Source organism: Poecilia reticulata, chromosome 15, assembly GCF_904066995.2.
Source record: "Poecilia reticulata chromosome 15, P_reticulata-male-v2, whole genome shotgun sequence".
Classification (NCBI taxonomy): Eukaryota; Metazoa; Chordata; class Actinopteri; order Cyprinodontiformes; family Poeciliidae; genus Poecilia; species Poecilia reticulata.
The window spans coordinates 22,505,332-22,519,090 of record NC_088844.1 but is presented as its reverse complement, the minus strand read 5'-3'; the positions used below and the strand labels follow the sequence as shown (position 1 = coordinate 22,519,090).

General features: G+C 39.9%; 1 protein-coding gene across 12 annotated transcripts in view; it reads right to left on the bottom strand.

The window, feature by feature from the left end:
• LOC103477275 (vitrin) overlaps positions 1–13,312 on the bottom strand; it is a 30,030-nt gene extending 16,718 nt beyond the window's left edge. For 5 of the 12 annotated variants that reach the window (XM_081616098.1, XM_081616100.1, XM_081616099.1 and 2 more), the window contains exons 1-10: positions 13,148–13,312; positions 5,836–5,923; positions 5,544–5,609; positions 3,914–4,070; positions 3,704–3,837; positions 3,542–3,619; positions 2,781–2,960; positions 2,285–2,329; positions 1,448–1,486; positions 1,301–1,351 (exon numbers count right to left, since the gene is read on the bottom strand). In XM_081616098.1, coding sequence (XP_081472224.1) covers positions 1,301–1,351; positions 1,448–1,486; positions 2,285–2,329; positions 2,781–2,960; positions 3,542–3,619; positions 3,704–3,837; positions 3,914–4,070; positions 5,544–5,609; positions 5,836–5,866 — 781 coding nt within the window. In that variant the 5' untranslated portion in view covers positions 5,867–5,923; positions 13,148–13,312. The remainder of the gene's footprint in view (positions 1–1,300; positions 1,352–1,447; positions 1,487–2,284; positions 2,330–2,780; positions 2,961–3,541; positions 3,620–3,703; positions 3,838–3,913; positions 4,071–5,543; positions 5,610–5,835; positions 5,924–13,147) is intronic. The other 7 variants (XM_008430279.3, XM_008430280.3, XM_008430281.3 and 4 more) reach the window with 4 other exon arrangements.
• Positions 13,313–13,759: the final 447 nt, after the last annotated feature.

The window sequence follows — 13,759 nt, the reverse complement described above, 5'->3', positions numbered from 1 at the left end:
TTCAGCTCAAAGGTAGAACAACCATTTCTGTTTATTTGGTCATATGTTTTGTATCATTATACTGTTGAGAGACCCACTAATGACCCATTTTCACTTTTTTCCACTGGATTTTTATTCAAAATGCTCGGTTTTTCATGAGTCCATGCTGCCATGAACTTCTACAAAGTCCTGAGTGCTCACAGCATCATGGATCCTCCGTCATACTCTGCATGAACAGCAGGGTGTTTGCACATAGACATTTTATGTTTCATACCAGACCCACTAGGAGTCTTTGCAGAAAAGCTTAATCTTAGTCCTAGCTCAAGTCTGAGCGGAGTTTGACAAATTCTTTGATAGTAGAGCAGAAAATACTTTTTCCAGGCATGCTTCTCAAATAAGACTTCTAATAGTTGTCATAGGCAGATCGCTGCTCCTCGCTGCAGCGAGCTGCTTATTGTGTCTGCTGGAAAACGAATAAGGAAACGCCTAATTTAACTCAATTACAGTTGTTGCTTTCTGATTATTGCCCTGACTGGATATGAATGAGTTTAAATAAGTACCAATTTCCCTTTAGTCAATTCATTACATGTAAAGGTCAACAAACATTTGCTTTTTCTGATTGGCATGTTCTCTTGCCTTCCCTATTTTAAAAGTAACATAATGTCACCTTCCAAAAATAATGGACAAAATCACTTTTGGTAAAAGTGATTTTTTTTTACCTAAATAAAAAAAAGAGGTGGTGATTTAAAAAAAAAAATTACGTAGACCATTATTTTAGGAAGGTAAACAATAAATGTTGGGGTCAAACTGTTGCTCTGTTAAGTGGACATTGTTATAGAGATTACAGCTCATGAAACAGCTATATATTTAAATATGTTGCAAATTAGTGACATTAGGCATATTTGGAGACCAGAAAAGGTTTCCATGATGTTGATGCTACTCAAGATAAACATGGCTTTGAAATTTGGTTACAACATAAGTTTCTGTGTAATCCACTCTTGTTGGATTCTTAAGGGCATCATTATGCTATTGCAATAAAAGGTGAATTTATTTTAAGTCCTTACATTCATCTTTACCAGGGGTTCCAATATTTGTGAAAGTTGGAACATGACCCACAGACCTGAAGATTACACCATAAGCACCATTCCTGATTTGCTACTAATACAAGTCGAGTAGCTTGGTAGATACTGAACAGAGACGGCATGCAGAGCTTATGTGCACAGGTAAAAATAAAATAAAAGTGTCTGAGGGTCAGTGTAAAAGGAAGAATTATGTTTTTAAAAAGCAGAGGTTAGCAGGTTGGATTTTTGAGTTGATTTACCTGCGCTGGCCCGCTGTGGATACCTGTTTGGGTAGGAGCTACCTCTGAACACTGAAGAGATGGTTTGATGGTTTAGTCAGACTGGAAATGCTTAGTTGTGTGATAATTTTTTCAATAGCTGGAACTTCTTGAAGTGTATTTACCCACCTTGGCTTGGACTCTTTCCTTGGGCACTCTGTGACTGTCCTACACCAATCACACAGTTCATTCACAAAACATTTAGATAAAAATGTATATTACAAACTGTAATGGTTTTACTGGTTGGTGTTTTTTTTGTTTGTTGTTTTTACATAAAGCTATTTGTTGATAAGTGTGGAAGATACCATGGCCTTCCAAACAAAACAAGTGATATTTCCAAAAGCAGACCACTGTAATGCCATGTCCTGTTTCCATTTATTGTGGTTTTGTGTGATAAACCAACAAGTACCACAAAACTGTAAAGTGAAAGGAAAATTATTCCACTAAGCAGTACAGCAGGAGTCGGTGTGGATTGGATTAAACCCAAACGCATACTTGTGCGCCACATTTGTCGTCGCACTAGTATAACTTGCCACAAGCAGTATCTTTTTTTCTGTTTCCCAGTTAATGGACTGTGTTGTGTGATGTCAGTAGCTCCACACTAGCTGTACCATTGTCTTATGGACCAACAACTGAAGGGGGCCCAAGAATGGTGAGGTACGGGTCGGCTGTATAGGCCGGTCCAATTGAAACAGACAAAAAACTGTATACTAGCCCGTAGCGTATTGCTCAGTGGAAACAAGACTCTAGTCACATTTAACAGATTACTCCACATCAAAATTATGCACTGCTTTATGTTGGTTTACCACTTAAAACCCCAATAAAATACATTAATGTTTGTGGTTGTTGAGTGAAGAAAGAAGTTACTTTTGCGAGGCTCTGTGTGACCCAGAATACACTATCACCACTGTAGCACCTCATGCTATCCCTCCTACAAACAATTATTCGCTGCTTTGCTTCACTTACTTGAACTTGCGGCAGCCACATGGGCAAGGTACGGGTGACTGCTGCCTGGATGGAAGAAAGACAAATGGTGTGCCGGTGTGGAGAGAAGGAAGATAATGTTACAGAAAATGAAAGGGAGAGGGAACGCTCGGCAGCCTATTTGGCCCTCTGCCCATCTCATTTGAACGCATACCTTAAGATACGGTGGCACTGTACTCACTGTAGCGGCACCGCCGTCCAGAATGACGCAGAGTCTCAGTGATTGTGTTTTTATTTAATCAGTGATGAAAGCTACAGTTAAAACAGTCGACACTGCATTAACTTCATCACAGAGGAGCGGTAATTGCTCCACAATTGCAGTTGTAATTGGCACTCATCATCGCTCATTGCAGAAAAGAAGGCTTGTTGCGGCAAGCTGCAAGCTCTGATTATAAGCTGCTAGCGCTGTAAGTTAGACTAGACGAGGCAGGCTGCTCGTTTACCTTTGTAAACGTTTTTATCTGCTTGTGTTATTCACCTGCGTCCCTGATTTTATGCACTGCGGCCCGGGCTTTGGTGGTTGTGGGTGGTGGCGGAGGCATAGTGGTGGTGGTGGTGGGAGCAGTTGTGGTTGTCGGTTCAGGGGTCGTTGTGGTGGCTTCAGGTGCTGTTGTTGGCGGCAGCGTCGTGAACGCAGCTAATTTGGTGTCCTTTGAACCTGGAAAAAGAGAAGAAATGAAGGCGGTCACAAACGAGGAGGATGGATGAGAGCGTCTACAGTGTAACCTCTGTGTTGTAATGCATTCTTGTCATTCTTAGCAGACTGCAGCAATCCAAATCCAGATTCAGCATGCCAGAGTCAAATGTGGCATGCTGAATCTGTCACCTTTTGACCCCGAAATATACCAGACAAAACAGGTGGTCCTAACAGGGTCATAACAAATAGATGGAAAGAGCATACTGTCTTTAACATTTAATGTATTAATGATTAATTGATTACTACTAAATTAGTTGACGATTATTACAGTAATCAATTAATCGTGATTAATCTGATTGTCTCAGCTCTAATCCAGAGACCAAAATTTGTACCTGTTTTTCTTAAAATACCCTGAGCTCCGTTAGCTTGTGTTGATTGTGTCTGTGAGCATCAATTTCGAAATATTTCCACATATTTCTTTGGGACTGGACTTTGACTGGGCCATTCTAAAATATGAATGTCTTGATCTTCTCTATTCAAAATGAAAACTAAATATAATCCCTTAAAACTATATGGTAATAGTGTGAAGATGCTTTTCCTACCTGTCTTCACATAGGTTGGTCTTGAAGGAGCGTAGTCCAGAGTGGATGGGTAGATGACACCTTTCTTTGGTTTCCCAACTGCGACATGACAAATTCAGCTTTTATTCAACAAATTTATTCTAAACAACTGGTTTTCAAAAATATTTAATTCTGCGTCAGTACCTGAGACCACAAATGACTCCCTCCACTTGGGTAAGGACAGTGACCGCACCCCGTTGGAGTTGCTGCCTTTGTAGACGTTCTGCCCGGCCATCTTCCTCACAATTACTTTCCCCCCTGCGTTTGTGATGACTCCACTGTGCACACAACATGTTTGTCAAATAAAACCATCATGAGACTGTTTTGGCGATATTCATTTCCCAGTCCAAACACCTATGGATGGCTGCATTGCAGATGCTGGAGATGGAGGCGAAGACGCCTGTCCCGTAGACCTGCTGCTTGGTTTCTTTACAGTGTGCTGGACACTTGGCAATGAACTCTGGAAGGTTAATCTTCCCTGCTCGGACGTCACACTCTATATCAGGAACAACTGGACGGTGGACAACAAAATACCAGAAAGATACAAAAAGAAAATCACATCACTTTACAATAAAGTAGACATTTCTATGGAAATGTGGTATATTTTGCTACATTTTAGTATCACTACCAACACAGAATCTACAGAGCTTAGGCAAACTGCATCTCAGACTTCAGATACAATATGACTGACAGGAGAGGGGAGCTTAGACTCAATTTTGATTTCCCTACTGTTTAACTTTTTACAAAAAATGGGTTTAAATGATAAGGATCACTCTAGGAGTCACTCCCATGAACTGGGAATTGTTGGGACACCAGAGTCACCAGAGTTACATCATAATGGATGGAAGGGCACCAACCAAAACCAAACCCATCAAGCCCGACTGGAATCTGAGTCTGCCCACATGGACTATAAAAATGGCAACAATAACAAGAAGAATGCTTGGAGGAATCAGGCCGAAAGCTTTACTGTACTGTCAAGCACAGTGGCAGCAGCATCATGCTCTGGTGTACTCCACAAGCGGGAGTATTAATTCATCTCCTTCAGTTGGAATGGGTCGTTGACACACAAACGTTGACACATTTAGGTTTTACGACAATATTCCGAAACACACAATCAAAACTAACTTTGGTTTCCTGGAAAAAGAACAGATCAGCTGCATCGTTAAAAGCCGAAAATGAACCATGACATGCCTGGCCGTGAAGACTGCATCTGAATTTGACTATACGTTGCTCTAGAACTGCAGCATCTCACAGTGGCAGCATGTTGGACTCAACCTTTGTCTTTTTGGTTGAGTCATTGTATGTTTGGACACTTATTCCCTCTGGTTTTATATGCTGTGTGGTAGAAAATATTTTTGCTCTTAAATTTTTACATTCAGACAGTAGTGGTGCATAACAATGGCAACAATGTATTTTTTTTACAGCTGGGAGCAGCAGAATAGAAGCTCAGAAGTTAAAATAAAACTGGAACTATGATCCCAAATCTCAGAGAAAATGATGCATTGATGAAGAGAAGGACCAAAGAGCAGAGAGAAGAAGAAATAGCAAACCATTTCTTCCATCAATCATAACGAGGAAACATCACATCTCTGTGGTTGATAGAGATTCAAAGAGGTGCAGCAAAAGCAAATGATGTGGATTAGCAGTGACTGGCAACAATTGATGGTGTCATCCAGGATGTGTTACTGTGAATATAGTCTCTGTTGCCTGGATATTGACTTGTTAGCATGTCGTGAGATGGTCATACATCAACAGTCTTCAGTCAGAGGCCTCTTGAGATTTGTTACAAGACTTACTGCTACTGGATATCCTTCCTGCCCACAGCATCACCATCTGCAGCAACTCTTTCAAAACACCAGGATAATGCAGATGAAGGTGAGGTTCACCTTCCTGTGAACCTCAGCTAGCACAGAAACTTGGGGCACATAATAAAACTGAAAGGAACGAAGATTATAGGCTTTTGGCTGCTGATGAAGATGATCACCTTGCTTTGGTTTCTTGCTCTTTGATCCATTAGGCTTGGCCCAGCATGCCCAAGACAAGAGGAACGCTGTGGGTGAAGAAGAGGGCGTTTGACATATTAGCAGGCACAGAAACACAATCATCAGCATTTTTTTCTGCCCACAGAATCTCTTAAAGAGAAAAGATGCTGCTGCTCGACGGTGTAAATGTACTGCTATCTGAATTTTATGGCGATATGAGACACTGTAGACAAGACTGAAACAATTAAAAAACAGGAATATTAGTGTAATAGAATAGACAGACTGCTTTCTCACCGTAGAAGATGACAGTAATGGATCTGATCATGATGAATGATGTTCTGGTTCAGCAGCTCAGCCAGATGTTCTTGAATTACTGCTCCACCTTGCAGAGAAGGGAAACGGGGCAAATGTTTACTTTTGTCTTATGAGCTCTTGTTTTTCTTGCTAGTGTAAAGAAAAAAACTCAATAAACTTTCTAGAAAGAGAAAAACGTCATATCTGGAGATGCAATGATAAATCTGCTGCAGCTCATGTGTAGAGTTTCTGCTTGATTGTAAAAATATATGAGTTTTATTCTGATCAGTGCACCGTCAGATGCAAGTGGTACCAGGTAATGCTGACCTCGACACTCTTTGGTGTGGAAGTCATTACTGTGGGAACAATGGCCAAAGTTGGTTGCTTTTAGTATAAAGTGTAGTCAGTGGAAGAACAGGCATAAAAAACCCATTTAAAAAGAAAATATATGTCACAGATTTGGTGTTAATTCAGGCTCTAGAAGTTACTTGTCACATTTCAATCCTTCTCCATTTATACTTTTTCAGTTTGGGTCATTTCATACTCTCTTATGCTCTCTTTCGTTCCTTTTGAAGGCTGATCTCAGGTATATTAGGCTTCAACGTCTTCTTGTAAGAGGATAAACATCTCCCTGGGGAGTATTGAGTGATGTATGGTCTGTACAGAACATCCCAAGGTAGACAGGATGGCTTTGTGTTGGGCATGAAGAGGCAGAAACTGCAACTGTATTACATGGAGAAGGAGACAAAATGATTGGCGCCTGCAGCAGAGGCAGAGTTAAATAAACAAAGACGACAGAGTTAGTTCGTTTATGTGTGAAAGACTCAGGGTTGGACCAACAAAACATGACATACAAGATGGTGCCAGGTTACAGACAAAATGTATATATTTTGTACAGTTTTTTGGCTTAATCACAGCAATATTTAAGTATGGTTGTTATTCTTAAATGGTACTTTTAATGGGCATCATATTCTAACTTATTGAATATGACTAAATAATATTCAGAATGGCATTTTTAAAATAAAATGTAAATAAAAATGTTTTTTTTATTTATTTTTCAACTCCTTTTTTATAGTTTTATCATCTTTTGAGAGACGTCTGTCTCATTTCCTATCAGAAATAAACTTTTTAGCTGTGCAAGAAATATTTTAAATCTAAATCTGAGCATATGAATGATTTTTGAGCTCAACTGTAGCTGTACAATCTTTCAGAAGCTCAGTGTGCCTAAATGTGAGCAATTGTATTTCAAGTTTAGACTGCTTTCTCACACGCAAGAGATGTTGCTTCTGATCATGATAAAAATAAAGGACAATTCCTCACGGCAGGAAAACTCAAAATAATTATTTTTTTAACAAAGCAGATTATAGCTCTACAAAAATTGTAGATTAGGCATACATCTTTAATCAGTGCATCTTCAGTTACTCTGCAGGAAACAAGACCAAACAAAGACCTTCTGCAGCCTGAAACCACCCTGAGAGCCGAGTTGTACCCAGAATGACCTGTTTAGCATTTGTCTTATTATAAGTCATGTTGTTACACTTCAAAGGTCAGTCATTTGAGGTAAAGACAGTATTTTAGCCATTCGCAATCTCACCTTCAAACATATGAGATAAACAGCCTAAAGAAATCCACCCACTAACATCCATGCAATCAGCTTTATTAGAGAGCACACAGACATAATCTAATGAGGAAGGAATGGAGAACTGCCCTCAGACGGTTTATGCGCTTGAGGGTGACAACCACATAAAGCTGGATCCTGCTTAGAAATACAATCTGTTTGCGGCGAGGAGAAAACCTCCCTCGGCATCTGTCATTCAGAAGTCACACACATGTACCAACATTGAGCAGACTTGTAGAACCGCGTTTCGCGTTAGGAAGCGAGTGGCTGAGGCTTTGCTCCGTGCACCGTAATGTGTCATTATAGTTCTATTACTGCACAGCAAATCATGAACACTGACATACAGCAAGAAAATGCTTCACCACACAGAGTCTGACAGTGAGAGCGCCTCGTAAAAGCCTGGCTTCATGTGTGTGTACCCCATCAGCAAGTCCAGCTGATGTTTGTTTCATGCAGACGTGTGATATGGACACTGAGGCTTTGGAATATTTGCTACAGCTGCTCATAGCACCATGAGACAACTATAAAAACATTCTCTTAAGGGCTTTACTGTTCAGTTGCTCCTGCTGGCAACTAGGGCTGAAATGATTAATTGGATTAATGATCAATTAATCGTTAACTGGAGCATACTGACAAAAAAAAAAGATATTTGCTGAAAGAACCATGTGTTAAAAGCAGCAAAATTGTATAAATAATATACACATTTTGCATTTAAGATAAAAAGAAAAAACAACTTTCGTCTGTAAATATGTTCTATCCAGAACTCATAAAGTGGCGTAATTTTAGCTTTACCTGGTTTAAAACGAAATTTTCTACACCTTTTGATGCAAAATTACTAATTGGTTAATGCAAAAAAAAAAAAAAAAAACATCAGTTAATCTATAAGATCAAATGTACACTAAAAGAATGCTGTGATATTGCTTTTTTGGCAATAAAATGTTTATTTTCTTATTTCAAAAAGGCAATGAATTATTTATTAGCATATTTTAATGTATTTTGAAAAAAAATGGTTCAATGAAAATCTGCAGGATTTAATTCTTTTCAATTCAATCACACAAACATTTCAGTTGATCCTAGTTTTCGAACAGTGCAATATGCTTCATCCATTATTATTAGTAGTTTAAAAAGTTTTCTATCCAACTAAACCCAGCAGATTGCATTGAGTCACTGGCTTGCAGCATTTACTCCCAAATGAGTAAATGCTGCAACAGAAGCATTTACGGAAGCAACAGAAGAAAGTCAATTGCATTGAGTCATTGATTCAACATTGACTCCAGAGAAACCTCCAGCTGAGTCTGACTCAGTACGAACGACCTGGGGGATCTGAACCAAATCCAGGCCTTATTTCTGGGGTTGAGACCAGAAACCTACATTTCTTTGGTCGTGATTCACATCTTATGACCTTAGTCCACCTTCTCAAGTTGATAACCTTAGCCTTAAACTTGAAGCTGACCTTCATCCTGGCTGTTTCATACTTGAGTAAAAACCTTAACTGTTTTCTAAAGATGATGGTTTACAGACACCAGCATAACCATATAATTCACAAAAAGGTAAAGAGAAAAGATCAGAGTCTGAGGTTTCTGAACCAGGCACCCTCATATTCATGATTATGCTTAAAGGTTCTTGAATGCCACAAACAGGATCGCTGACCCGGCAGAGTACAACCACACTTGAAACAATTTTGTGCCGTGAATGTGCAGCTTTAGCCTTCATTTCACTGCAAGACCTTCAAAGCATCACTGCCAATATTTCAGCACCTCTTCAGAATGCATTGAGGAAAATAGTTATATGCTTCCTGAAGCTCTACAAAGCACATCAAGAGTGAATAACCAAACTCCAATGAGTGTCTTAGCAACTTTCCAAGGCTCCTGGCCTGGTCAGCTGTTAAACAAGCTGGAGGTAAAACACACTGCTCCTTCTGAATCTGACATTTGACTGGATTAAGCCTTTACAGGAAGGCTGAGAACTGGGATTTCTCAAGGATTCAAACAGTTTACAAGTGAATCAACCACAACAACCTCACACAACCCATTAACTGCAACTTTTTGAATTAAATTAATAAAATACCTGAACTTTTCAAATTATTAGTACTTATTGAGATGAACATCAATGTTTCACCAGCTTTTTAAAGTCCTTTTTGCTCAAAAACTATTTTTTTCCCCTGACACGTCGGAATGGATGCTGTTATTGGGTTTGAACGCTAAATATGTTTTACAACCTGCAGGAATTTAACATTAGAATTTAAAAAAGAAGAAAACAATTAGCTTGTCACCTATGCAACGAGTCACCTTGTGGTGCAGTGCATGCATAACAAAACTCCATGAAATCTCTGCTGGTCCGCCCCCCCCAATCCAAAAAAAGAAAACCTAAGCATTTCCCAACTTTTATTAGTGTGTATGAAGTGATTGTCGGAAACTATAAACATGACCTGCTGCAGCATTTGTGAGAACTGACGTGTCTTTTTCCACTGCGCCAAGCTTTGACAGGTATACAGATGACTGCTAGAGAAAAAGGACTGCAATTTGTCCTCACAGTGGATAGCAGCAGACTGTGAACATGCTGGAACAGATATGTGCATCTAGAGAGCCGGCGATATGAGACAGGAGCGCACAGCAGACCTCACCTGAACACCCAGCCGCCTCACAGGGAACCATAAACCCAGGGTTTCTTAAATGTAGAGCCACCTTCAGTAATTGCTTCTAAGGAAGCATTAATTTGGCCGAGCTGCACCTCTGCTGAGAAGGATGACATCACAGTAAAATAACAATAATTTCAGACTACTTAATTTGTGTGGAAAAAAGAGTAATTACACAAAGAGAAAATGATGTTTTCTTTGAACAACCCGGGGGTTTCCTGCAGGATCTGAGGAGAGCAGATCCTGAAGGTTCACACAGCAAATGCAACCTTACATGCACCCAAGCATTCAGCAAATTAATTCAAACCAGACATAAGTTCAGTACAGCTTATTGGGTGCTTGTTAAATTTTCCATTTATCACAGTAATAAATTACTTTTACACTGTAATTGTAATATGTTTCACATTTAACTTATGTTAAGCCATTCTGAGTGACCTCTTTAATTACGCTGCCATAGACTTAGGCCTCTCCTTTTTCTGCTGTATTCTCTTACTACTCTCCAGTTTTGCATTATTTGTCATCATTTCAACTTTTAACTTTGTGTTTGTGTTTGTTTTATATGAATCATAGAAGCTGCATCTGGTCTGGTATTATTTTAGCTGTGACACCTTCATGGAGCTGCTGCCAACAACTCAACGTTTTCCTCTTATAGATGACACACTGGACCCTGTTTCAGTGTTTAACCTTGTCTCTCTCTCCTCTCTCCCCTATTGGCTGAGCTTTTACTGCGCTGTCTTTCATCCTGTGGTGAATCCTCCAGTTCTGCTGGAGGTTTCTTTCTGTTAAAATCAAGTTTTTACTCTCCACTGTCACTACATGCATGCTCACTATGAGGTATTGCTGCAAAGTCAATGACACAATTACATTTCCAGGAGATGTGAATGCTACAAATCAATGACTCACTCTTATTTGCTGGATTTCCTTAGATGGAGCATTGATCATCCCAGTGTCTGGTAATTTATGACCTGGACTGTTTTCTGCAGTGGCCTGCTAATGACCCATTTGTTTAAGTTGGGTGTTTTAAGCAGGGAAGCATTAAAACCCTACAGATGTGTGATGAAAACTAGCAATGCACATCAGGCTAAACACACCATCAACAATGAACCACAGAGTTATGCTGTTGGGATTATTTTCATCAACAAGGAATGTGGTCAGAGCTGATGGGAAGATGGGTGGAACTAAATACACATGAATCTTACAAGAAAACGTCTTGCAGAGGTTCACCTTACAATGCAAATGACATATTTTATGTTTGAACAATTGAAATAGACAGTTATCAGCGTTTTTAGGAAGGGTCTCAAGTAGGGGTGACAATTTATGTGGCCAATTTTCTTAATTTTTGGAGATCAGTGATAGGCTGATACTTGCATATAAAGATGATATTATCCATCTACCTCAGCAAAGGTCTAAAAATCAGTCACTGTCCTCTTTCACTGTCAGCCCTGACCTGTTGCAGTTAACATTAGTCACTCCACTTTTGCCAACTCAGCAAGTTTCTTGCTATATATTGGCATTAGCCAAAATTGGAATTGACAGGTCAGGCTTTTTAAACATCAGAAATCGGCGATCGGCCAGAAAACTGAAATCAGTGCAACTCTGGTCTCACGAATTCACAATAAGCTGTGATCTCTAACCCCCATGAATACTGATGGTCTTCTGTAAATATACATCCAAAGCTATTGGAATGGCTTAAGTTAAACATATCTATGTGTTAGAATGGCCTAGTCAAAGTCTATGCCTAAGCACCATGGACAATCAGTGATGGGATTTGAAAAGAATGGAAAAGTAATTCATATGCACCACAACCTTAAATAGTTTCACAAAGCTCAGATTTTTTTATATGAAAATGCCAGCTGTTTTTTTTTTTCTTTTAGGAAAAACCAGAAGCTTCGGTGTTGTATCTAGCCACAGAAATCAAAGAAAGCAGATCCCATATCAGGCAGGTGTTTCAAAGGAAGCTCCACTGCAAACAGGATGTGGACAATATGGGCTGGGAGACCACACATGTCTTACAAAGTGGTTGTTCCTGATGAGCTCTAAAAACGCATTGTGGGCAATTAAAATTACATGTTTCATCGCATTAGTGTAATCTTTGCATGCAGTGATCGAAAAGTGAGGAGTTGTGTTCCCCGCTTGGCATAAACATTAATTTTCTGAAGTGGCCAGTGCAGATGCATTGAGGGTTAATAGCTGGAAGGGATTGGGACTTGTTTGAGAACTCGGTAAAACCCTGCTCCTGGGTGAAAGCAAGCCTGAAGCCAGACTCTTTACACACATTACCAGGAAGTGTTAAAACCCACCATTCACAGGTGTCAGTGCTGTGCTCCAAAACATTTTTAATGGAGCAAAAAGCTGCAACAACAAGCAGAAAGAAAGTCAAACTCCAGCATGTCTCTACAGGGTCACTCCTGCTGCTGCTTCTGATACACGACTTGTTTATTGAGTTCCTCACAGGCTGAATTATTTTAACTCTTGGCAATCAGCTCAATGCAAGCTGCAGCTTGTTGCTGGACATGTTATGCTGAGACCACCTGCGCTTAATAATCCTGCTTCAACACAAGAAGAAGAATCAGGAGAATGTATATCAAGATGCCAAGCTTAGTTAAAGATGAAAAGTTTCCTCTCTGTTACAGGTGGAAATAACTTAGAATAAAGTTTCAGGTGAGTTGATAGGAAAATATATATAGAGATATTTTTTTTAACTTATTAGTGAAAGTATGTAGTGCTTACTGCAGATTGATGTCATGGTGAACCACAACCAAGGCAGCTGTAAGTTTATTTAAGCAGTATGTATATCTGAGCATAGATTTCACAATAAATTATTTACTAAAAATGGCAAAACTTCCAGTCATGCCGATGAAATTGAAAAATCCCCAAGGACTCGCATCACCGAGCAATTGCGAATCGATCCTCTGACAAATGAACTAATTATGCATCATTTAGCAAGTTAATAATTCACTCAAGCCACGCAAATGCCACAGAAACCATATTGCTGGAGTTGCTTCTCTCAGCTCCCTGCTCAAAACCTCCTCCCCGGAGAGCAATGAAGGAGCCTTTACCTGAGGAGGTAATATAATCCGGTCCGCGTTAAAAACGTAATCCCATGCGGAATCCTTTCCTGGTATTCCTCCTCTGGATGAACCGAGGAGCAGCGATCCTTCCACCTGGAGTTTCACTTCAAACTGGATGGCTGTGCTGATTAGAAGCGGAGAGCAGGATGGGTGCAGAGTTGTTCGTCCCCACCCCCCCCCATCCATCCCCCCTCCCATGGTTTGTCCGTCCCACTTCAGGTTTTTTCACCCTGCCAGAGATCAGCGCGGCTGTGAGGAGAGGAGAGAGGCAGCGTACGCCTGCAAAGGTATTCATGTCCTCTCACGTTTTGTCACGTTAAAACGGCAACATGAAGGGATTTTATTTGACAGTCTAACACTAAGTAGGGATTCATTACAAAATGGAAAATCTGAAACGTGTGACAATTATCTGCATTCCAGACCTCATGTTTTACTGTGCAACAGTCACACTCATTATAAATCCAGCTGTTCTGTGAAGGCTTCAAAGGTTTGTTAGAACATTAGTGCACAAACAGCTTCGATCTTTCTTCACCTCCCTTTTCATTCGGAGTGCCCCAAGGTTCCATGTTAGGTCCAATTCTGATTTTATTATATTTTTTT